At 50.7% G+C, this 22,707-nt stretch overlaps 1 protein-coding gene across 9 annotated transcripts in view; it reads right to left on the bottom strand.

The window, feature by feature from the left end:
* The window catches only part of SLC4A4 (solute carrier family 4 member 4), a 195,317-nt gene that overhangs the window by 80,068 nt on the left and 92,542 nt on the right, over positions 1-22,707 (bottom strand). For all 9 annotated transcript variants that reach the window (XM_065062877.1, XM_065062873.1, XM_065062875.1 and 6 more), the window contains 2 exons: positions 5,456-5,591; positions 547-707 (listed from right to left, as the gene is read on the bottom strand). In XM_065062877.1, coding sequence (XP_064918949.1) covers positions 547-707; positions 5,456-5,591 — 297 coding nt within the window. The remainder of the gene's footprint in view (positions 1-546; positions 708-5,455; positions 5,592-22,707) is intronic.

Here is a 22,707-nt window from a genome sequence, read left to right as displayed (position 1 = left end):
GCGGGGAGCTCCCCGTGCCCAACACCACCCACCTGCTCCCAGCGCCCCCCGACCTCCCCAAAACCAGCCGCGGTCCGACCGCGCGGCCAGAAACCGCACCAGGCGGACGGCGCTGTCCTGGAGGAGGTGGCCTTGTAAAATGGTGTGTTTCTGACCATAAACATTAACTAAGGCAGTGTACGCTATTGCGCTCACACACACGTAGTGATATCTTAGGATATCAGATATAACTTAGGATATCTACTTCAGGATCCAAATGATTCTATATAATTGCCAAAAAACAGTTAGAAGTAAGTGTGATCATCATTCAAGTCAATTCTTCTGCTCATCTTCCTGAATTGAGAAGAACTCCTTTCATTTACCTCTTATCCTTCCCCAGGCCCTTTCCAGCTTTTCCTGTTATTCCTTGGAGGATTACTTCTTTATTTTCCCCTTTTAATGAACAAGCAGCACTTTTTCATTGAAACCATCAGTGAAACTGTCATCAGGGTTATCAAAAAGTGTCAGGGAAGAGTCACGGGAAAGAACCAAGGCAGCTTTACTTACCCACCACCTGCGGGAGAGAAGAGGCCTCCATATCCAGCATTATGGAGCCCTTCTCTATGCAAGTCCTCAACTCAAACAAGCTGTGCAGGGACAACGTGGCCACGTGAGGTTTACTCCATCGCTCCCCACCTTGTTCTACCTTCTCCTCAAACTTTATCCACCTATGAGAGGGCAGAGCAACAAGACCACATTAAACTTGGTGGCTCCTTCCAGACACAAGTCTCTGAAAGAAGCAAGACAGCTGAACCGTTGCGGCTATCGACAAGTTCAAGCACACGCATTTTCCCGCAGCCACAAATCCATGATCAAGTTGCAGAGGCTTAACAAACTGGTATGTGTCAGCTGAGCAGCAATAATGCTCCACCTGCCTGTAAACTATTGCGAATGTCAAGTAAAACGTGTTATCTTTAATACCTTTCACCTAGACTTAAACTAACACAGCTTACCTGATGTTTGCTCCAGGCCAAGAGTACACAGGTGGTCCCACCGAGTCAGCTGAGACTCGGTAGTTCCCTCCGCAGTTTGCACAACCGGGTCTAACCTGACGCTGCACCAAACCGAGCGCAACGGCTCGACCAACGCGCCATTGGACCCCAGGGAGGGAAAGCCAGGCCACTGCATTCACCCTTCGCAACTCATCTCAAGCACCTGGCCAGGAGAAGCGCTGAGCTCCAAAACTTGAAAAACAAAATTAAAAGAACTCAGCACTTTTGGAAGTATGACTTGCTTTCACGTATTCAAATCCAGGCCATAACATCTGACAACTTCAGCCGCTGCCACAGCTCAGCAGCCTTGACAACAGGCAGCAGCACTGAGTAACACCGCCCAAGAGCAACAGGCTGCACCAGGCGAAGGGGAGAAGCACATCCCAACAAACCCGACATGTTCTTAGCAGGAGTGAGACGCCCAAGGAGAAGACACTAATTAAGGGGTTCGTTGTTTCCCTCCGCTCTCTGACCATTAATGATTTAACCAAGTATGTCTGAAAAAACCCAGAAGGCTCATGTCTAGTTGAAGATCAGAGCAAAGGTTGAGTCCCGTTCTGGGCAAAGCACTCTTTGCACCCCGAAGCCCTACGCCCGTGTCCTGGCAGCAGGTGAGCGGGAGGTTTAACCCGAGGGGGCTCCCCCGGCACCCCCAGGGTCTGCAGAGCAAACTGCTCCTTCTGCGGGACTCGGGGCAGGAAACCTCCCCAAGAACAGGAGAAGCAGCACCTCAGCCCTTCCGCTAGCATCGCAGCACCCAGCCGCGGCTTTGCTAAAAGCTCGGGGTGCCGACAAAGGGGGCGTTTAAATATCGTCCAATTGCGAAGTTGAAGCGCCTTTTAATCCTGTCTTGAGATACTATTTCAATATATGTGGAAAATTAAAATTCCAGTGACTAATGTAAGGGGATTATTAAAACAAAAACCACGTGTGTAAAGGTAAGGTGGTTATTTCGCTAATTGGTTCTAAGGACTATTATTAACACCAAGTGAAATTATATTTAAGCCTGAAAAATGTATTACTGGAGGACTCATCAATTACATTTTTCAATTGCAATAACCTCTTTTTACACTATTTTTTTAAAACCCAAGCTAAAGAACTGAATTTGGTCTCAGAATAATAAGGTTCTCTTTAGTGCGGACAATGTAGGTGTTGCCCAGACACCCAAGGGACTTGGGCAGCTGCAAATCTGTGAATTCCACAGGATATATGTTCTGTACACAAACGTGCCACTGAGATGCAGTTTAGCCTGTAACAACAACATAAAGGCTGCAAATCACAAAGGGTTTATCTTTCAGTGAAGGTGTACTATTCAGGATTCTCAATATTTGCTGTTTACTTTTCTGACTATAATCCACAACACAAACACAGTAAAACTCATTTTGACTCGCAAGCCTGTCTGAACTATCCCCTGCTGCGCTCAGCACAGCTCCTGGAGTAACTCTTCTCCTCGGCAGAGTTCAGGCCCATCCAGACATTTCATTCTGAAGTCCCAATGGAAAACCACCTTGCACACAAACCTGCAGTACGTAGTTAAGCTAAGCTGTCCAAGTGGCCTTCTATACATCTACTTAGCGTCTTGTCCTCTATGGGTTTTTAGTTACTGTTCTCCGCTTCACCTCATTAACTACTCCAGCTGCCAGCCAGCACGCAAGGCCAACAGAGGCTTACAGGCAAGCAGAAATCCTCATTTTGAGTCCAGTGGAATCGATTTGGTGTGCCACTTCACTTGTAGCTGATGCCTATGGTGACAAGAACGAGTCCCAGCTGAAGCGAAGATAGCCCCTTTCACCTCCCAGGGGCCAAACGTGTCCCCTGGGGAGCAAACGTGGCTCTGGGATCACAGGTCACGGGAAGACTCACCCTTGGCGTAACAGTGTCGTAACTGACCTACCAGAAGGTAACGATGCCACAATAAAGTTATCATCAGGCAGCTGCAGCCTGTTAAGGTTTAGCAAGCGAGCCCAAAGCCCTACAATGGGCACAGGACTGGAGGGTGTAAATGCACTGTCTGACAGAGTTCACATAAAGATGACCCCAATGAAAGATTTAAAAAACACCTGTCCACCACCCTTTCATTCCTTTCCACTGTCATCTCGTGACCTTTCTACCACCCTTGTCTCGCAGAATGACGTGTGCACATCATGGCTGCCGGGTGTTCTGTACCGAACCTCGGCACAGACCGGTGCCCTCCAGCTGTTTCAGGTCTTCTTGTGTTGCTGGTTTGCGCTGTATCCCGTAGCTATTGCTGAAACGCCAATATTCCCATGCTAGTGCAAGAACTTGTCCATCCGCACCAGGTGAAATAATGACAAGCACCAACAAAATGAACCACCCAGTGACCCAGATCTCCAGGTTACCCTTTAACAGCAGTAAACCTTCCCTTTTACTGCTCTCTTTCCACCGTATCTACAGGGCTTTGCTGGGAGAAAGTTGGTCTACACTGAAGATGTTTTTTCCAAGTGGCCCTTTATTGTCGGCTGTGTCCTGGTAGCACCACGTGCTGACAGGGAACGGGACCACGCAAAGGCCCACGGTCACGATCCAGCCCGGGTCACGGGCTGACCTCACCTACCGTCAGAGCTGTCACCGCGCGCGGGTGACAACCGCTGCCTGTTCGCACAGCGGCTGCAGCACAGACGGCTCAACCGACACGAACCCAGAACCAAGATGGGCAACTGAAGGTCCCCTCTGAAAACATCTTTAAATTAGCAGCTTTAAGGTTCCTGTAAGAAATTTTCTGTGACATCTACCAGCTATTTAAAGAGAGAGAATTACATATGCAGCTCCATCTAGCACTTCTACCAAAAATCTGTGGAAACACACAAAACCCGAAGCATCTGGCAGAGGAGAAGAAAACCTCCCTTTTTCTCTACAGCCACGCGGTAGCACAAAGCGCGTAAGCACATCCCGCTAGGAGCTTCCTCGAACGCCGAAGTGGAGGGCTCGCGACAAATGCTCCCCAAGAACCAGCAGCGCTTTGTGACCCGTCACGCAGGACGCGGGGCATCTTCCTTCTGACAGCTGACACTGGTGAGCTTGAGGAAAACAAAGCTTGCTAATGCTCATACTACAAAGGGGAAACCAAAGAGACTGCGTGAGAAGAAACACACCACGAAGGTCTGAACTGTGCCAAAGCTTTAACAAACGAGAATTCAACGAGCCTTCTCAAAGGTCTACACACGGGCAGAGGAAAGCATAATTGGCTGCAAAAAGCAGAGGTGAGCAGTACAGATGACAAAATGCAAATACCAGACAAATGATGAGAGGACAGAACAGCAATAAAGGGAGAAAAGGATGACCAATAAGTCAGAAGTTAAAGAGTAAAAGGTGAAAAGTCTTTAAATAGGCTCTCCAAGAGACTGAAGAGTAAAAATAAAGATAAGGGGGTAAAGGGGTAGGTGGTGGAGCGGTTCATTAAATCGCAGGTAAAGAAGATTACGGTAACCAAACAACACGGGCTAACTACCAACACAGTAGGTGCCCTTAGGGCTGGAAGGTGGGGAAAGAGCTTAGCCCAGCCACAACAAAGAAAACGAAGAGCCCCGGGTGAAGAGGGGACTGGAACAGGGCAGGTGGGGCCCCGCCGCGCTCCGCCTGGGCGAGCATCTCTTTCTAGTGCGATGTTTCAGGCCTTCGCAGCAACCACACTGTAATTAGGGGTTCACCTTTTAACGCAAGCCCAAGAAAAACATTTCCATTATATAAAAAAAGTTACCATTTTATAAGGTTTAAGGGCTAAACAGCAGCCTTTAGATCATGAATCCAATCCAAAGGCTCTTTTGGATTTGTTAAAAAATAAACTGTATCTAAATTAGGTCAACTAGGTCAAAAACCATGCCAGTCCTAAAACAGCACCATAAAGGAAACAGGCAGAGGACCAAAATTCAACGCGAGCGACCCAATCCAACACACCCCTTGAATAACACTCTAAAGAAAAAAACCTTTCATTTTTTTTGCCTATTTAAAATTAATCTCATCAGTAACTCAATACGAGAGAGACAGTCAAAGCCTTCCAGCGTGTGCTGTGGGGGGGAGTCAGTTCTTTTGGGCAACAGAACTGAAGTAGGTTTAATACATTTGCAGAAGCTTTATTCAGGCACCAATTTCCAAGAGTTCTGGCCAAGATATTGTCATTCTTTGCAAAGCACCAAAAAGCCCATGACTCTGTTAGGTCTCCAAAGGCAACATTTTCAAATACATTTGGCACTCCATTTTTTCTAGCTTTTGCTTTAAAGGGATATTTAAACAAACACTCTGGTTCACAGCAGGAAGATAATTCCAACTTCACGGGCTCCTTTCTGTGGGTTTCCTCAGCTGTCCCATAGCACAGATACTGCCTCTGCTGAATATTAAGAAGTAATTTCCCAGAGGAACCCTGTGCAGCTTCCCTTCCCTCGCAGGGTGAAGGAAAACCAACTCACCTTGCGGTCTCCTTCCACTCCATCTCTTGTCCATCGACGGCCAGGAGCTCATCCAGCTCCGTGAAGAGCTGAGGGGGCGCGGGGCTGTCATCTTCCTCTCCGAGGATGAAGCGGATGCGTTCGGCAGCAGGGGAGACTGCGGAGGTGAAAATACTGCGGTTAAGAGCCTGCGAGATGACCAGGGACGTGCGGCTCCGCTCCCTGCCCGTCTCCCCAAAGCCGTTCGGCTGCTTCTCCAGGCTCTCCTCTCCACCTGACATCCTAGTTGCTGCGGACAGAGGGGTGCGAGGGTACGTCTGCCTCCCTCTCTCCCCTTCCTCGCCTCTCACTCACTCCTTAAAAGTTCAAGCTGGGAGTAAAGTTCAAGAAAGCTCGGCTCTTCCTACAGCCCTATCTGACAGCAATTTGCAGCCCTTGTAAAAAAAAAAGCGCTATCAAGCTCAAAACCAATATGCTCTATGGTGCGTGCCCAAGGACCTTTCGTACTCTGATCACCTGGGATCCTTCGCCCCCTTTTTTATATGACGTAAAACCAGTTTGAGCCAAACTCTCTTGGGGCTTGCTGCGACAGCATCCCATGGCTGCTGTCCCCTCCCTGTCCCCAAGGCCCGGCTGCCATTGGCCTGCCCAGGCAGGCTGAAACCCTCCCAGACCCACTGCTGGAAAATACAGGAATATTTAACAGAAAGGTTGGGTCATCTATACATGAAGAATGCAACCCAATGCATTTAGTCAGGCACCAATGCACCGCAAAACAACAACTGTTCCCATCAGGAAAAGGCTGCCCAAGAAACTATGTTCAACATGGGCTCTTTGGATGGCACACGCCACGTCCATCTGCATTATTAGCTCAAGAAAAACGAGCAGAAAGCCCTCCCTGGTTAGGAAACACAGGTGACTGAACATCCAAGAACCGAGGCCGCGGCCGTGCAGATCCCGGGAGCCGGAGCACGGGAGCCGCTCTGCCGGGGCTCGGCAGGGACGCGGGGCCACGCGCGGCTCTCGGACAGACACCCGTCTGCCGCCTTCGTCACCGTCGCACAGCAGACCGAACTTTGAACAGCTCTGCTAAAAACTCATTTCTTTCCTAAACATCAGCTGTCTGTTGCAAAATAATTAATTACACCCGGTGTCCAATCACCGCTGATTTTTCCAGAGTAAACAAAGTCTCGTTTTGGAATGTGAGAAAAAGAACCAATAAGAAACGTGCCCTCTCATACCTTCCTGTTATTGTTTTTTAAGATACTTTCACAGCTTTCACCTTAGGCTGTTAAGCAAAAGGCGATGTAAATTCATTATATCATAATATAAAATGGATTTCTATTTAAAGTATATTAACAGTAATAATTTAATAAAAATGTACTGGGTTTTTTTGTTTGGTTGGTTGTTCTTTTGTTTGTGGGGTTTTTTGTCCTTGCACTTCTAAAAGCCATTTGGACTAAAAATCTGCATCTAAAACATGCTGAAAACAAACATTAGAGTAAATAATTAAGATTATCCTATTCCAGAAGTGCAATTAGGCATAACACTTGAGCTCAGCCTTACACAGTCAACCCCACTCAGCCGCTGGCGCCAGGATTTAGTGCTCCAACCAACGCACCCGAGCAGCAGGAGGTCCAGCTCCGGCGTCCAGCGCAGCCCAGCGGGGCTGAGCCGCCTCCCCGGGCAGCGCCTGAGCCCGAACCCCGCAGCTCCGTTCCCACACACTGGCCGCGGGGGGAACCCCTCCCCGGGCGCACACATGAAAAACACCGCTTAAAACAGGAGCCAAGGAGCCAGCTAAGGCGTTAAATGCCACTACTGCAGTGGACCGGGCATAGCACAACAGCACTTAGTTCTGTTGCAGTAACGCTTTGGACATGGACGTGGACACAGACATGTGTCCCCTACACAACGCATCACACAGAAAGGAACACAAAACAGCTCACCGCATGAGCCTCCAAACTTCTATGATTTACTGCTGCTTCTTTACTTAATTTGTTTAAATTCAGTTGAAAAGCACCACTACTAACTGACTGCCATTCTCCAGGCGTTTGGTGGCTTCACAGCCAGAAACGCAATAAATAAACGCACATCCTGTGACTTCAAAAAGCAGCTTGGAGCACGGCAAGCGGGGGTGCCTGGAGCAGCCCGCCCGAGGCGACCGCGGAGCTGCTGGAGCTGCTCAAGGCAGCGATACAGCTGACGGGAAAATCACCTATTTCCAGTCGTTTTCAAGCAGGCTCTATTACATGGATGTGTTACTCTGATACCTGAGCCTGTAACACAATCATTCCACAACCACCACCCTCAATGCTTTGCTCGCTGAAGTGTGTCAGGACAGGAATTACAGAAATGCTCCACCAAACCGGGATGTGCATCTCAGGTCTCCCCTTCTTTCACGTATTCTTTCGTTTTTACTAATTTCCTATTAGTTGCATTTAGCACAGACGATAAGGTTCAAAATCCAATTAAGGCATTTGCTGGGTCACAGGTCTCCTATGGCTTGCTTTACCACATGCTCTTTACTGCAAATTTTGTAGGTTAATGGGCCGTTTATGGGTTGTTTATGTGCTCTCTTTAGCAAGGAGAACATATTTTCATCTTAATCTCCTGAGCGAACACTGTGTGCTAAGTACAGAGCCACAGCCGAGTCCCGGGCTTAAAACTGGAGAGCAATTAACCCGGGGCTGGACCCTGCAGAACCCCCGGCCTCTGCGCCCCAGCCCGCCCCGGCCTCGGCCATCACCCAGGCCTCTGCGCCCCAGCCCGCCCCGGCCTCGGCCATCACCCAGGCCTCTGCGCCCCAGCCCGCCCCGGCCTCGGCCATCACCCCGGCCTCTGCGCCCCAGCCCGCCCCGGCCTCGGCCATCACCCCGGCCTCTGCGCCCCAGCCCGCCCAGGCCTCTGCGCCCCAGCCCGCCCCGGCCTCGGCCATCACCCCGGCCTCTGCGCCCCAGCCCGCCCAGGCCTCTGCGCCCCAGCCCGCCCAGGGGCTGCTGGAACCAGCAGCACTGACGGCAGGATCCGCTGCTGCTAACGCCTTTTTAACCTTATTTTCCTTGCTGTCTCATTCAAGAAACGACCTGATGATCAACAGACAGAAGTAACAGATTCACGTAGCGAGCACTATAATTTTTCCTGGATGGAGAGGAATTAAGGTGTTGTCTCCGGTAAAATGCTTGAGCGCAACATTTAAACACAGGTATTGCCACGCATAAATGACACCTCTTAGCCCCAGCCTCTCCTGCTCTTACGTTCAGTCACAAGCGGTCCACGAAGCTGCTTATAAAACACATCACTTGCAAAGAGAATGAACACATCAGCAGTTTCCCGCAGTTCAGTTCAGGCCAATTACGAGTACAACTTATCCCCTCGGGTTCCCAAAGGCAAAATCAATCTCCATCAACACAGAGAGATCTCCGGCAGCTCAGAAACGGGGGGAGACGCGACTGCAGCACGACCAGCTCCTGTCAGCCGCGGTGGAGCTGCAGGACCCGCGAGCGCGGCGGGGACACGCGGCGCTGCCCTGGGCCTCGGTGGCGCCGACACTGTCCCCAGGTCGCCTCCTCCTGCGGCGCGCACACGCGGGCAGAGGGTGGCGGCGGCCCGGCTCTCGCGGTGGACCAGGCTGCCCTGGATCGCGGGGATCGGGACGGACTTGTTTGGGTTGATGCACAGCTAAACCACCCGCTTCTCAAATCGAACAACGTGTTTTTTCCCGCCCTGTGTTTTTTTCAGCTTGCTGTTAGCGGTGGCACCCCTGAAAACCGCGGGGACCTGCACCGCAGACAACTGCTCCTCCACTCAAGGCCACACAGACGTTTAACACAAAGTTCTCCTTTCCTTCAGGTCCTTTAACAGCTACAATAATCCTCAAGAGACTTGGCGTGAATCCTGACTCAAAGCCTGTGGTAACATTATCAATCAAGGTTATTTGTAACAAATGTGCTTTCCAAACACACTGATTTAAATAGGACACGATCACATTCCCATTAATTTCTGGGGTTGTCCTGAGTCAGTCAAAACCGGGTTCAAACCCACGTGAAGTCAGAGTGAGCTGGCGGAGCTGTGCAGACACTTTTATCAGATTTGAAGTGGTTTCTTTCTAGTTCAGGTGACTTTGCTTCCAAAATGAATCAATTACATGAAGCAATTTTAATTGTGTGCCAATGTCTACACAAGACCTTATGCAGTATAAACACTTCCCTTATGATTTATACCTTTCCTGGCCATTCGTGCATAGACAAGCCCCAAAGTCTGAGCATTTCTACACACAATTCAAGGCACCGCTGGGGGTGAATTTCAACTGGGTAACTGATGGCAAAATCCCACGCTCAGGCAGCATTACTGAGGAGAGCAGCAACCCAGGCAGTTCGACCATCCCAATCCCACCAACAGCACAACCCTTTTCTAGCTCGGAGTCATGCCTTGCACATAGCAAAAATCGAAACACGAGGGCAGAGCTCTGCAGATACAAAGACAGTGCAAAAACTGCTCCTAAGGCCAGGAGAACAGGAAAAGGATTGCCATTTGCTCTGATTTTGATCGTCCCTTTGTACAACTTGCAGGCACGGGGCAGACTGCAGCCACAGGCTCCCTGCCCGCCACCCCCGCCACCCCAGGAACCCGGACCACAGTAACACACCCCTGATAACAACAGGGTTCACGCCACCTTGATTCTGCAGCAGAATCGTTGCTCTGCATCTACCTGGCTTGACTAATACAAGCAAGAGCTAGTTCAGCTACTCAGATCGGCAACAATTACATACAATAGCTTCTGAGTCAAAAGCAGGAAGATTTGAAAACGAGTGTGTGAGACGAGACCTCAGAGCGCCGTCTAAATGCAGGTGGTCACGGCTGCCACGGTCGCAGTTTTATGAGCTCCCTTGAACGACAACACAAATGGACTCACACCCGAGACCAGGAGTCTCTCAAATCCATCCCACGCCCCAGGGTCTCGAAAGCCCACCTCTGGCCGACCAGCCCTGCAGGTACGCTCCCCGCGCAAGCACAGTCCCACAGAAGCGACCCCTCTGGCCCCGCGCTGGCAGGAGGCAGATCCGAGCCCGGCAGCCGCGGGACCCCCGCGACACCCCGTCCCCCCCGCGCCGTCCCCTGCCCGCGACGGGGGCAAAGCCAGGGAGCGCTGGCCAAGCTGCCCCGTCCGTCTGGAAGCAGACATCCCCCATCCCTGGAGCGCGACCCTTCCCACCACACAACCAACAGCCTCGGCTGCCTCCCGAACAACCAACTGTTTGCTGGATTATTGTACTGCATGATTGTACATGTTCCACTGTAAGCTCCTCTGCAACATGTGGCATATATTAAGTCTTTGATCTGCAAAAAATCTTCAGTATTAGACAAATGCTTGCTAACAGCATGTTCTCTCAAGTGCCAGAAGAATTGCAGCTTTTACATAACGATCTGCTGAGCATCCCCAGCTCCTTTCGTTTTCAGGGCCACTGTGACAACATAGACAAACATTATCTACAGGTATTTTACTGGAACGTTCCTTGGAGATACAGAGACAGAAAAAAGACCCTTCTTCCAAAAATGTCTCAAATCAACTCAGTTACAGCAGATGGCTCACGTGGACCAGGTGAGCGATGTGGACAATCGGCCCAGCAACCTTTCAAACAGAACCAGCATCACCTAATGAACGAGCCAGTCAGCTGTAACAGAAAGGGCACTGCCTCGAAAACAACCAACCAACCAACAACAACAACAGCAACAAAACGCCACAGCTAATTCCAAATGCACAATTTCGGTAGAGGGATCACCGCGTCCGAAACCTCGTGTCTGATTGTGAACTTTCCCCAACATCATTCCATTTTAACTGCCAATAACTGTCTTCAAAATCACCTCTGTTCTTCAGGTGTAGGCAATAATAACAGTATCTATATAAGGCGTCAGGAGCAGAGGCAGCTGTGCATTGCAAACGCAATGCATTATTGATAGCCTCCCACCGCTATGTGATTAGCAAGTCCAGCCAGACTGAATATTTAATATATTAACGACCTGAGTCTCATTTCAGGTGTACATGTGTCACACAGTTCTCCAATAGCCTCCCAACTGCTAGAAAAATGAGAAAACACTTAATTTTCAGAACTTTCCAGATTCACCAAGTGCCGTTTTTCATTATACGGGTGGCAGCGATGCCTTTTACACTTATTTTCACGGAACAGCCAGCCCGTGCACTGTTTGTAGGCCCTGGCACGACAGAAACCCCGTAACGAGCAGCTGGTTAGAAACACGGACCACAGCGCTATTTTCTGACTAGTCCTGGAGGTCAGCCATCTCACTTAAAGTTGTGCAAAACTGCTACCGCAGCACATTTTTAAGGAGTTATTACTGTGCAGTTGCCAAAAAGACTTCAACAGAGAGAAAGCAGCACCTCGCAAGAGCCTGGCTCTCCTCCGGGCTTTGCAGCGCCTCCCCGTCGGGCCGGCACGGGACGCTGCCCGGCACCACGGCTCCCTCGGGCCTCGGGACGGATCCGCGTCTCCAGCGCAGTCATCCAGCAGCACGGTGGCTGTCGTGTATAACAAACTTCTAAAGCTGCCCCCTATTTCTCAGCATTTTCTTTTTCTTTGGCGTTTCTGTTTCCCATTTTAAAGCAGTACGGCTTTCACAGTGGGGCTGCAGAGACGTGTGCTGTTCAGCTCTCCGGAATCCTGCTGGGGTCTTATTCTGGTACCTTCACCGTCCCAATCACGTTGATTGACGTGATGAGGCGCAACACCCCTCAGTTTCCACTGGCATCAGCCGCACAACGTGGGCACCAAGTGACTGCTCATGTAAGCCAGCACAGGAGAAAACTGCTGTTCTTCGAGAGCAGAGAAAGGTCCCATTGTCCTTCTCAACACTGTAACATGGCTCCCCAAAGACAATTTTTAAGCTATTTTGATGTGATGCAGTCCCTAAGAACCATCGTTTCCTTGAATCGGCTACGAGCCCTCCAGCCAAACTACTAATTCATGTTTTAGTTTATCACCGATCACCTACCTGTACCCCCTCTTCCAGTTAATGGTAAGAACACAGTGACATTTTTAAGGACACAGCCATAACAACTCTGGGTTCTTTTTCTGAATTGAAGCTTCCATGCAGTGACAAGGAGAAACTTCCCTCTCTGCATTTTGAAACCAGCCCTCCGGCTGCAATAGACAATTTTATGCCTATTAAGCTCTTCTCACAAGCAGGGTCTCATCCTTGTCTATTTGTCCCCTTCAATCAATCTCCACATCAGCTCTGACCATTTCAGCACTTGGAATTCTTCAGCGAGGGCTCGACACGCGACCGGACCCGCGGAGGAAGGACGACAGGCGCAAGAGGAGTCCCACGTTCTATAGCGAGCGCAGAGCCCTTCGTCCCGTGCGGTTTCCAGGCAGTGTCTCTGGCTGAAACGGAGCCCACCTCGGTTGCCAGGCAGCATTTCAAGGAGCATTCAACTTCTCTGGCACCCAACACTTATTGCTTTCAACTCTTTTCATTCTGCCCCCTTCATTTTAAATGTTACCAGACACCTCGTCCACTTTGGGCACAGAGAGAAAAGAGCCCTATTATTCCATACAATCACTGCAGGAGAGCAGTGCAGGAGAGCAACACACATGCGCTGAGAGGGTCCCACATGCTGTTATTTCTTCACGATCACGGGCCCGCTCCAAACACGGTGTATGGGAGGGATGCCCCAGGCTCCCACCAGCCTTGAGAGCGCGAATCGCCGCTGGAGGAGGGGAAGGAGTGAGTTAGGCCTGGCTTTTCCATTGCTCTGCACACACAGGACCATTATTTGCGACAGGGCTATCAATGGCTAGGTCCCGCCTGCAGGGTTTTGTTTTGCACAGGTCTAACATGGAAGGCACCACCTTTCTCCAGGACTGAAACGCGCTGGCTGTTCTCACAAGGGCACACCTCCACGCCATGAGCGCTAACGTGTGTATCCTGTAGCCTACATCGACCTGGAGCCCACCAGCCTCTTTTGAGATGCTTTCAAAAAGGCTCAGCTTTTCTTTTTGTCCGTCACCTTCTGAAAAGCTTCGTTCAGGGACAAACTGCCCTTCTGGCTGTTAAAGGTTAGCAGCAACTTATCTAAAAAACTACAGAGCTGCTGCAAAATTCAGACAATGCTGTCACGGACTTGGAGAGCAGCAGGATCTGGCCTGACAGAGCGGTTACAAAACCAGCTGCTTCCATGTTTAACATTGGTTTTCCTCATACTTCCTGCTTGCAGCAAAGCAGGTTAGATCAAGTGGATCCACCTCTTCAGACCTGCGCTTCAGGTGACCACACTGACCCGTACTTCAAATCCTGACAAAAGCCCATCCTCAGCACTCCCTCACTTGGCATCGCTGCAGACGTTATGATCGCCCTGATGAAATGGTCACTGTCTGATAGCAGCGTGGCAAAGCCAAGCTTTTGGTGGATAAGCCACCTCTCTGAGGGCATTTTCTTTCCCTGAGTCAGAACAATTCAGAAAACAACTTTTGCAATGGCATTTCAGTAGTAGAAAGACCCTATTGAGATACAAACACAACCACCAGTTTCATTCCTGCCTTTAAAAATTAACCACCATTAGCTCCGGGCTCCGAGCTGCCAGCAGCACTCTCCTCCAGCTGGCTTCCCAGAAAGAAACTCCTGATTTAGCTGGTTCTCTAAAGCCCGGTGACATTTTGGCAGCTCTTGCTCTTCACCGGTTTCCCCTTGCAACGGCACGTAGAGTTCAAGCTTCTGCCTCCTTTGCGCTCTCAGCTTCACAAAGTCACCCCCATCTCCTACATCTGCACTAAACCTCCACAAAACACGATTATGCTGAAAAAAAACAGGCTTGTTGGTTCAAGAGCAAGATCTGCACCTTCACGTGGAGCCCAGTACCTGGAAGAGAACCCAGACACAGCGAGACCTGCAAACGCATCCCTCCATCGAAGAACAACTCAGCTGGCTGGTATTGCTAGCACGGCGAGCTTTAAAGGCTGCATAGGCAGAGGTACTAATGAGAGGTGCATGCAGGTACCTATTTTGATCCATTTCAGATAAGCTCCCAAATGGCAGATCTCTCATTAGCCAGAGGAAGGGCGGGTAAGCCGGCAGGGGTCACACAGCAGGCAGTGCAGCAAATGTCAACAGCAAACACAAACACTAGAGAAAGGGAAACGAGATAACAGAAGTTTGTAACAAGAAAACATAAAATGCAGAGAAGGGCAGAGACGTGCTCACGAGCGACGACGCCGGGCGGGCGACACAGACCCTGCCCCGGCCGCCCCGGCGGCTGCGCGGGGGACGGAGCTGGTCACCGGACTCAGAGCGCACGCGAACAGGCCAGGCAGTAACCTCAGTGGATTTGCCAAGAACTCACCCATACCGGAAGGCACCTGCACTGTTTCAAGTGTATTCCTGTAATTACATCAATCAAATATAAAACATTCCCACTTCTGGGCCAGGAATCCAAATAGGATCTATAGCAGTGAAATTGTGTGCAAGAAAAATAATAGACCATTATCCAATACAGCAAAACGAAGCACAGGGCGGCTGTCAGTGCCCGTAACTAAGATCAATACTCTCAGGAAAGGGATACTGCAAAGACCAAGGGAGGGAGACAGCTGCTCCAAACAAAACAAACTTCTTTTTCACTAAAAGGTGAAAACTTTGGTGTCTGGAGACGCATTTGGAGACTGCGCATGGAATGCAAAGTGAGCCACAAACGACAGACTTTACCAAAACAAGAGAGGCCCCCAATCAGTAAGAAAGCACAGATATGCAAAATAAGGTGGCAAAGCCCCACTTGGCCGTACCATTGAAGAACATCGTGGTCCAATGCAAGGCTGTGCCAAAGCAAAGCTAGCAAACATGAAGGAAGGTTCGATCAAAACCCGAACAGTAAGTACATGAGACGTAAAAGGAAAATGAATTATTGAAGACCAGCAGGAGCCTGAGAGCAGGTGGGTGAACGGGACCACCTCGGAGCGAGCCAATTAAGAGGATTAAAGGTTTTGCAGCACAGCGAGCCAGCCTCTGGTGTGACCCTCACCACACAGCTGAGGTTTAGTGGCACAGCGAGCCAGCCTCTGGTGTGACCCTCACCACAGAGCTGAGGTTTAGTGGCACAGCGAGCCAGCCTCTGGTGTGACCCTCACCACACAGCTGAGGTTTAGTGGCACAGCGAGCCAGCCTCTGGTGTGACCCTCACCACACAGCTGAGGTTTAGTGGCACAGCGAGCCAGCCTCTGGTGTGACCCTCACCACAGAGCTGAGGTTTAGTGGCACAGCGAGCCAGCCTCTGGTGTGACCCTCACCACACAGCTGAGGTTTAGTGGCACAGCGAGCCAGCCTCTGGTGTGACCCTCACCACACAGCTGAGGTTTAGTGGCACAGTGAGCCAGCCTCTGGTGTGACCCTCACCACACAGCTGAGGTTTAGTGGCACAGCGAGCCAGCCTCTGGTGTGACCCTCACCACACAGCTGAGGTTTAGTGGCACAGCGAGCCAGCCTCTGGTGTGACCCTCACCACACAGCTGAGGTTTAGTGGCACAGCGAGCCAGCCTCTGGTGTGACCCTCACCACAGAGCTGAGGTTTAGTGGCACAGCGAGCCAGCCTCTGGTGTGACCCTCACCACACAGCTGAGGTTTAGTGGCACAGCGAGCCAGCCTCTGGTGTGACCCTCACCACACAGCTGAGGTTTAGTGGCACAGCGAGCCAGCCTCTGGTGTGACCCTCACCACACAGCTGAGGTTTAGTGGCACAGCGAGCCAGCCTCTGGTGTGACCCTCACCACAGAGCTGAGGTTTAGTGGCACAGCGAGCCAGCCTCTGGTGTGACCCTCACCACACAGCTGAGCAGAAGGACACTGGAGCTTTGGCAAAGGCCAGCGTGTGGGGCAGCCGGGACGCGATGGTGTCTGCAGGAAGGAGAACAGATGGAGGTGGGCTCAAGAGCAGTGGGTGGCCGGGACCCTTGTGCTCACACCCAACCAGAGCCTGTCTGGCCCCAAGGTTTTAGTGAGCTCTGGAACATTCCATATGGCCTGAAACTAAAGAACGAATAATCAATCCATGAAAAGGCCACAAACTAGTACCCAGCTGACTCAGCACCATGGGGCACCACCTACCGCACCGCAGAGGAGCCAATTAATGTATCCGACCTCCTACAGTTTCCAGACTGCAGGCGCTGCCCCGTGGGGGTCTCTGGCGCTGCTGAGCCCCGCTGCGGCTCCGCGGGCGCAAGGCTAGCGTGCCTCTGCCCTTCCACAACCGAACGGCAACCCGAGCTGCCACGGCCTGTTCAGACTCAACACGGACCAGGGCCGCTGTGGTTAAAAACAAAACCATTACCAGAGTTCTCAGAACAAACTGCTACTTAAGCAGGTTTTTTTCTTTCTTTTAAGCTCCTAAATGCAACTGTAGCAATTATTGTGTTATGTAATTGCCTAACATTTAATGTTTACAGAAACATTTTACAACTAATTTACATGTAGTTCACTAAATGCTGTAGGGTTAATTGGTCTTTTGTTGTGCATTAAGTAGCTTGTTAATTATTAGACAGTTGGGAGGAAAAAACAAGCAGGAGGTCAGTTTGAGGATGGCTTGGACTGAACAGAATGACTTCTTGTAATGAGCAAAATGCACAGGGTGATTTTTGCATGAGCATCGACCTTCCTAAGGATCAAGCCCACGCTCAGCCCCAAAGCAGGCAAGGCAGGAGCGAACACGTGTTCCCCAGCGCCGGGCCCCTCCTCTGCTCTGCCTGCGAGGAGGACCCGGCAGGACGCGGCTCTCGGCCGGCGCGAGTGACACAAACACAAAACTGTAGCTGAAGGAGGAGAAAAGATGCAATTCCTCGTGCCTGGCACGAATAACATAACAGGGACGGGACGCTCGGCGTTTTAAACACGAGTGGAGCAAGGAACACAAGGAGCATCCAGAGGATGTTTCCTGGGCTGTGCCCACACGGGCCAAGTCCAGCACCCAAATCGCCCCGTTTCTGGATGGGAGCACAGCCAGGCCACAGCTCAACACTGTGCTGGGGTGAGAACTGCTCTGCACCGCACGTGCTCAAGGGAGCCCCAGGACACCTCAGTACTCTCCGCTCCGAGCGCTGTCAGCCGAGATGCATCCAAAGAGATCAGAACAATTTGTGAGAAAAACACAAAAATCGGTAACGAAAGAGCGCTCTGGACACGCCATCCTAACTGAGAAACCAACACTAATAACTTAATTACCAAGCTGGCCCCGCTTTGAGCAGAGTTTGGACCAGATGACCTCCATAGGTGCCTTCCAACCCAATTTGTTCTATTCCATTAGTGATCTCCACATATATCTAATCTCCACTCCGGTTATCACATCTGCTGCCCAAACGTGAGCACACTGCCAGGTTTTCAGAACAACTTAGTAATGAACAGAGACTGGAAACCCCATGCTGTTTTTAATTATCTGTTTGGCATAATGGTCTGGAAGCTGAGATCAGAAACTACAGTAACAAAAAAGCCAACTTTGTATATTAGAAATATCTGCAAAAAACTGCATCCAGCTTGAAAAAAGTATGAGCTGCCTTTTCCATGCAAAGCGCTCCCGTGCTGCTCCTCATCCAGCGCCCCAGCTTCTCCAGCCCACAGTGAGACCGAGCTATCGGTAACGTGTCCCGCGGCAGCCACAAACACTCCTCCCAGGAGCCCACGACAGATTGCTCTGGATGCTGCGCGGACACACACTCACCAGCAGCTCAACCAACCTGACTGCAGGCTTGGCTTTAAAACGGACTGGGCAAAACATGCATTTCTTGCAAGGACATCCTCACTCAAAACTGAAGTGACTTGTATCGGATACATCTAGACTGGGGTTGCTGCAGACCTCGCTCGGAAAGGTGGCGTCCGCCTGCAGGAGCACGGGGCACACAGCGAGCGTTAAGGGGCGTTCGGGACCTAAACCAGCAAGCAAAAAGAAACGGGGGGAGAGACAGAGAACAAATCAGCCAGGTATTAACGATAATCTTTTGAACAAGTGGGATGGAAAGGGCAAACCAGACATGAGCAGTGTTTTCAAAAACCTGTTTCGTCAAAACATTTCTTCCAATGAAAATCTCTTTCCAGGTACTGATCTCCTTAGAGTTGCCACATGCTTCATTTCTTTTTAATTGGTTCTGCTGCATTTTAAATATGATGTGCTGAAACATCAAACTGTTAAAATACGGGAATTAAACTTAAAAACCCTGTAGCCTTACCGCTTCTCAAATTAAATTGTCCAGAAATAAGGAATCTACTTGTGCTGTTTTTTTCTCAAAACCACACTTGATTATTAAGTGTGGCGTTTCTGCAAATCATTAATTACCATAACTCGGCAAGGGGTGCTGCGGCTTTGCTGCTGACCCCGGGAAGGCGCACGCCGGGTGGGTTTAAGAACAGCAACGTGGAGGTGTGTCCCGTTTGAGATCCGGGGCTCTTTTCCCCAGGGCTGCAGCCGCTCGCTGCCCCGCCGCGGGGATCGGCGGGCTGTGCTCGGACCAACGGCTCTAGCAGACGCGGGCTGGTGAGCCGCCACACACCCACACGGGACCGCAGCGGCGAGGGCAGAGACCGGCCGGGATGCGGCGGCAGGTGCTGCCGACAGCAGCGCCACGTCCAGGTTGAAAGCCCAGCAGCTCCGGCTGCAGGCGTTCCCGCGCGAGGTGAGTGCACAGCCCAGTTAATACCGATTCCCAAAGGATCCGGTGCCAAGCGCTCAGCTCATGTGACAAGGGTCGCTTTGTCTCGCCTCCCCCTCCACCCCCCGGCACATGGAAAACTTCAGAAATTCCCTCGCCGAGAACAGCTGAGCTGAGGAACTCGGAATTACAGGTTCCAAGGTTCGTCTGCCGCTTGAGCCAAGACATATTTCCAGTGCTTCTCAGGACTGAAAACAACCTTCTGCTTTTAATGACTTGCCTTTTATCTTTAATAAGGGATTAGGAGTTATTTTTCCAGCTAATACCTTAAAATCCAGATAATCATAAAAGCAATCAGTAATACCCAATATATGTTAATTACTCATTTTTTTTCTTGTCTCTTGTTGGCATGCTGTCACTCATGTCCATTAATTTGTCTATAATAAGGCTGTAAATCAAAATCAACAAAAGGCTTCAGGTCCTCTGGGAAGTCACAGGTTTAGACTTGGGGGATTAACGAGATTATAGCTGTGACGATAGAGAAGAAAACAGCATTTTGGCCACGACCTGCTGAGCTAGCCCATCACCTGGTTCCCTGTGCCCAGACCTGCCACCTCCTGCGCGGTGCCTTCGCACGGGAGCCAGGGCAGCACAAACCCGCTGCACGGGGAGCGAACGCGGCGCCGGGCGCCCTGCTCAGCTAGACGGCAATAAGAGCCACGCTTGCCAAGTTACTGCCAGTGACATGGAGGTTTTCTGTAACAGGCTGCACTGGCCTTTGCAAAGGGTCGCTACAGGTATAGCAGCTGTACAAGCTTTACATTCCAGATCAGACGGTGGCCGAGGGAAAAGCTGAAGGTGCTGGAATAAAGACGATAACCGACACATTGCTCAGGTGGGTAATACCTGCGACTGCAAAAGATGTGAATCGATGGGACGTCATTAAAAGACAATGTCCCGCTGTCTATAACCTCTGCAGGACACCCAGGCAACTTCCTCCTGCCCAGGCTGATGAAGAGGCGGGCCCGAGCAGCGCTGCTGGCTCCTGGCGCACGCGGTCTGCTCCCGCAGCAAGAGGAGCAAACGGGTTCAGTTCAAGCCATACGACTGCCCGGGCAGGACAAAGCTAAACCGCTTGGCCGTCGCCACCGTCAGAAGGCAAGTCCTTCAGAGCACACGCTGCCCCGTCCAGAACAACAGCTCCTCGGCCAGCAAATCATCTCATGCGACGATCTAAGAGACCTGCAGGGCTGCTTGCAACTCCAAAAGCTTGTCTTTTCCTCCAATAACTTGACTTAAAGTTCTCACCTGCTACTCAGAAACTGTGTTCTAGCCATGCTGGCCAAGGACCTTTCGTGTGCAGACGGCGTCTGTATGTAAACCACAGCCCACAAGCAGATTTGGTTAGAGTTCTGAAGAGCTGTCAGTGTTGACTTCCCTGAAATCGCAGCGTACGAAGAGCCAAAGCCGTGTGTTTGAAAGCCCCTCCTCGCGCTAGAACTGGCACCACTCACCTTGAAAAACATGCGGTCAGAGATGCCAACATTCCACCTTTTAAACCGATGAATAGTACAGATAGCCTATCTATCCACGGAGTTCTTGGCACGAAACAAGTTCCTAATTGGAAACGTTTACACTTTGTGACAAAGCAGACACCCAGAACCCAGCTACCGCGATACACTGTGAGACTGAAGGGAATATATGCATTTCAGAAAATCCTCCCCATGGCACAGAATTAAGAGGCTACAATCTTTGGGGAAAAAACACATCTAACATAGCACAGCCACTTGAGCAAGGAAGCGCTTCTCATTGCTCAGAACAATAGCATCGCTGTCATAAGCCACTCATCTGATCCTTCTCTTCCAGGTTCTCACCAGCAGATCACAGGATCACAGAGGAGCCAAGGTTGGAAGAAACCTCTGGAAATGCTCGGTTCCAACCTGGTGTGGAAAGCGGGGCCGTGGATCAGGCATCCAGGGCCCTACCACGCCAGATTTTGAACATTTGCAGCAAAGGGAATTCCACCGCTTCCTGCTCCACTGTTTGCTCTCACAGATGCTATTATTTCTCGCTCGCCTGGACAGAATCAGGACTGTGGAAGCAGGCCGAATCATCCCCAGGGCAGAGCGAAAGCCCCCGAGGAGCCTGGGCTGCGGAACCGAAAGGCGCCCGTCCCGCAGACAGGCTGCGCGGCGCCCGGGCACAGCCCAGCCGCGCGGGGACGCAGACGCGGCCGCTGCCTGATGTACGGCATGGGCAGGACCGAGTTCCAGACACGAGGACCACCAGAAATTACTTTAATGAGGCTCTGTGAAACCCCTTACAGGATTTTAAACAGAAATTCACCCCTGCTTTCCTTCGTCCTCCCCTTCCCCAGAAGAAATGTGAGCTCTCTGTAGATATCTAAATGGAAAATTCCGGTCCTAATGGTTACATTTTGGCAAAGACACAGGCAACTGAAAATAGTCAGGTCCTTAGACTCTCTCTTTTAACTGTCTACGCGCTATCACACAACTGTAAGAAAAGAGTTAAGAAATTGGCTCAGTGTTATGTTTACTGCATAGGCAGCTACGATGGAATTATTTTACACCCAAAGACAGTGATGTAAGCAAATACTGCAAAACTCAGGTTACCTTTGCTATGACTTTGTGGTCCTGCTGAGCTTATCCTCGATGGCCCTGCAGGCGTCCCCAGCGGCAGCCATCCCGCACACGGGAGAGAACCGCAGCGGCAGTTCGCAGCTCCTGCTTGCTACGAATCTGGAGACCTGCCTGACCGAGCAGCACGGAACAAAGGCAGCGGTGAGCGCAGAGGACACCCTAAACCAGCAGGTGCTACTTACGGCAACCAGCAATCATCAGGCACCCAATGCCAACTCATCTGTGAAGCACAGCTGCAAAAAGTTTGATCATATACTCAAGACTACACTAACAAGAGTGAGCTGGAAACAATTCAGTCTAATGAGCTAACAAAAATTATCTGATGGAAACAATGAACCAAGCCATAACCAAAACTGAAACCTTTGTGCTACGGCAGCCCTTTGGAAACAACGGTAATGTCTGAAGATTCACAGCAATACTGATGTACCTACTGGTAATTACGGACAGCATTTATGTTCTGCCCTCAATGGTCTGAGTCCCAAACAGCTTGAAAGTGACTGCTGTCGCTCAGCTTGCTTTACACTCCAAAGCCATACATCATGCGACTTTTGGGGAAGGAAACAGCAAACCACGCCCTTCACAAATTTTTTTGACTTGCTCTGAAATACACACCACACGAGCTGAAGCACACCGTGAACTGACGACACGACCTTTGAAAAGTCATCAGTAATGGCTTCAAAAGTCAACACAGATGAGACTGCTCGCATGCACTTGTTCTACCCTGCAGCAGTAATAAAGCCTTATCAGGAAGAAATGCTTAAAACCAGATCTCTTGCAACCTTTCTGTTGGACATTTTGGCGCTACAGCACCCCTAGAAGTGCGGACCAGGTAAGCGGCTTGGCCAGCGACTCACACCGCAGTCACAAACACACTGGTACGGGCAGCACACAGCACCAGCCACGGGAAGCAAGTTCTGATGCGCTGGTTCTGTCTTTCGTGTACTAGGCCAGTATCAGCAAGTCCTCAAACCAGCAGTTTA

The sequence above is a fragment of the Columba livia genome, chromosome 4, assembly GCF_036013475.1.
Source record: "Columba livia isolate bColLiv1 breed racing homer chromosome 4, bColLiv1.pat.W.v2, whole genome shotgun sequence".
Classification (NCBI taxonomy): domain Eukaryota; kingdom Metazoa; phylum Chordata; class Aves; order Columbiformes; family Columbidae; genus Columba; species Columba livia.
The sequence above is the reverse complement of the archived record's forward strand: the minus strand, read 5'-3'. Positions and strand labels throughout refer to the sequence as shown.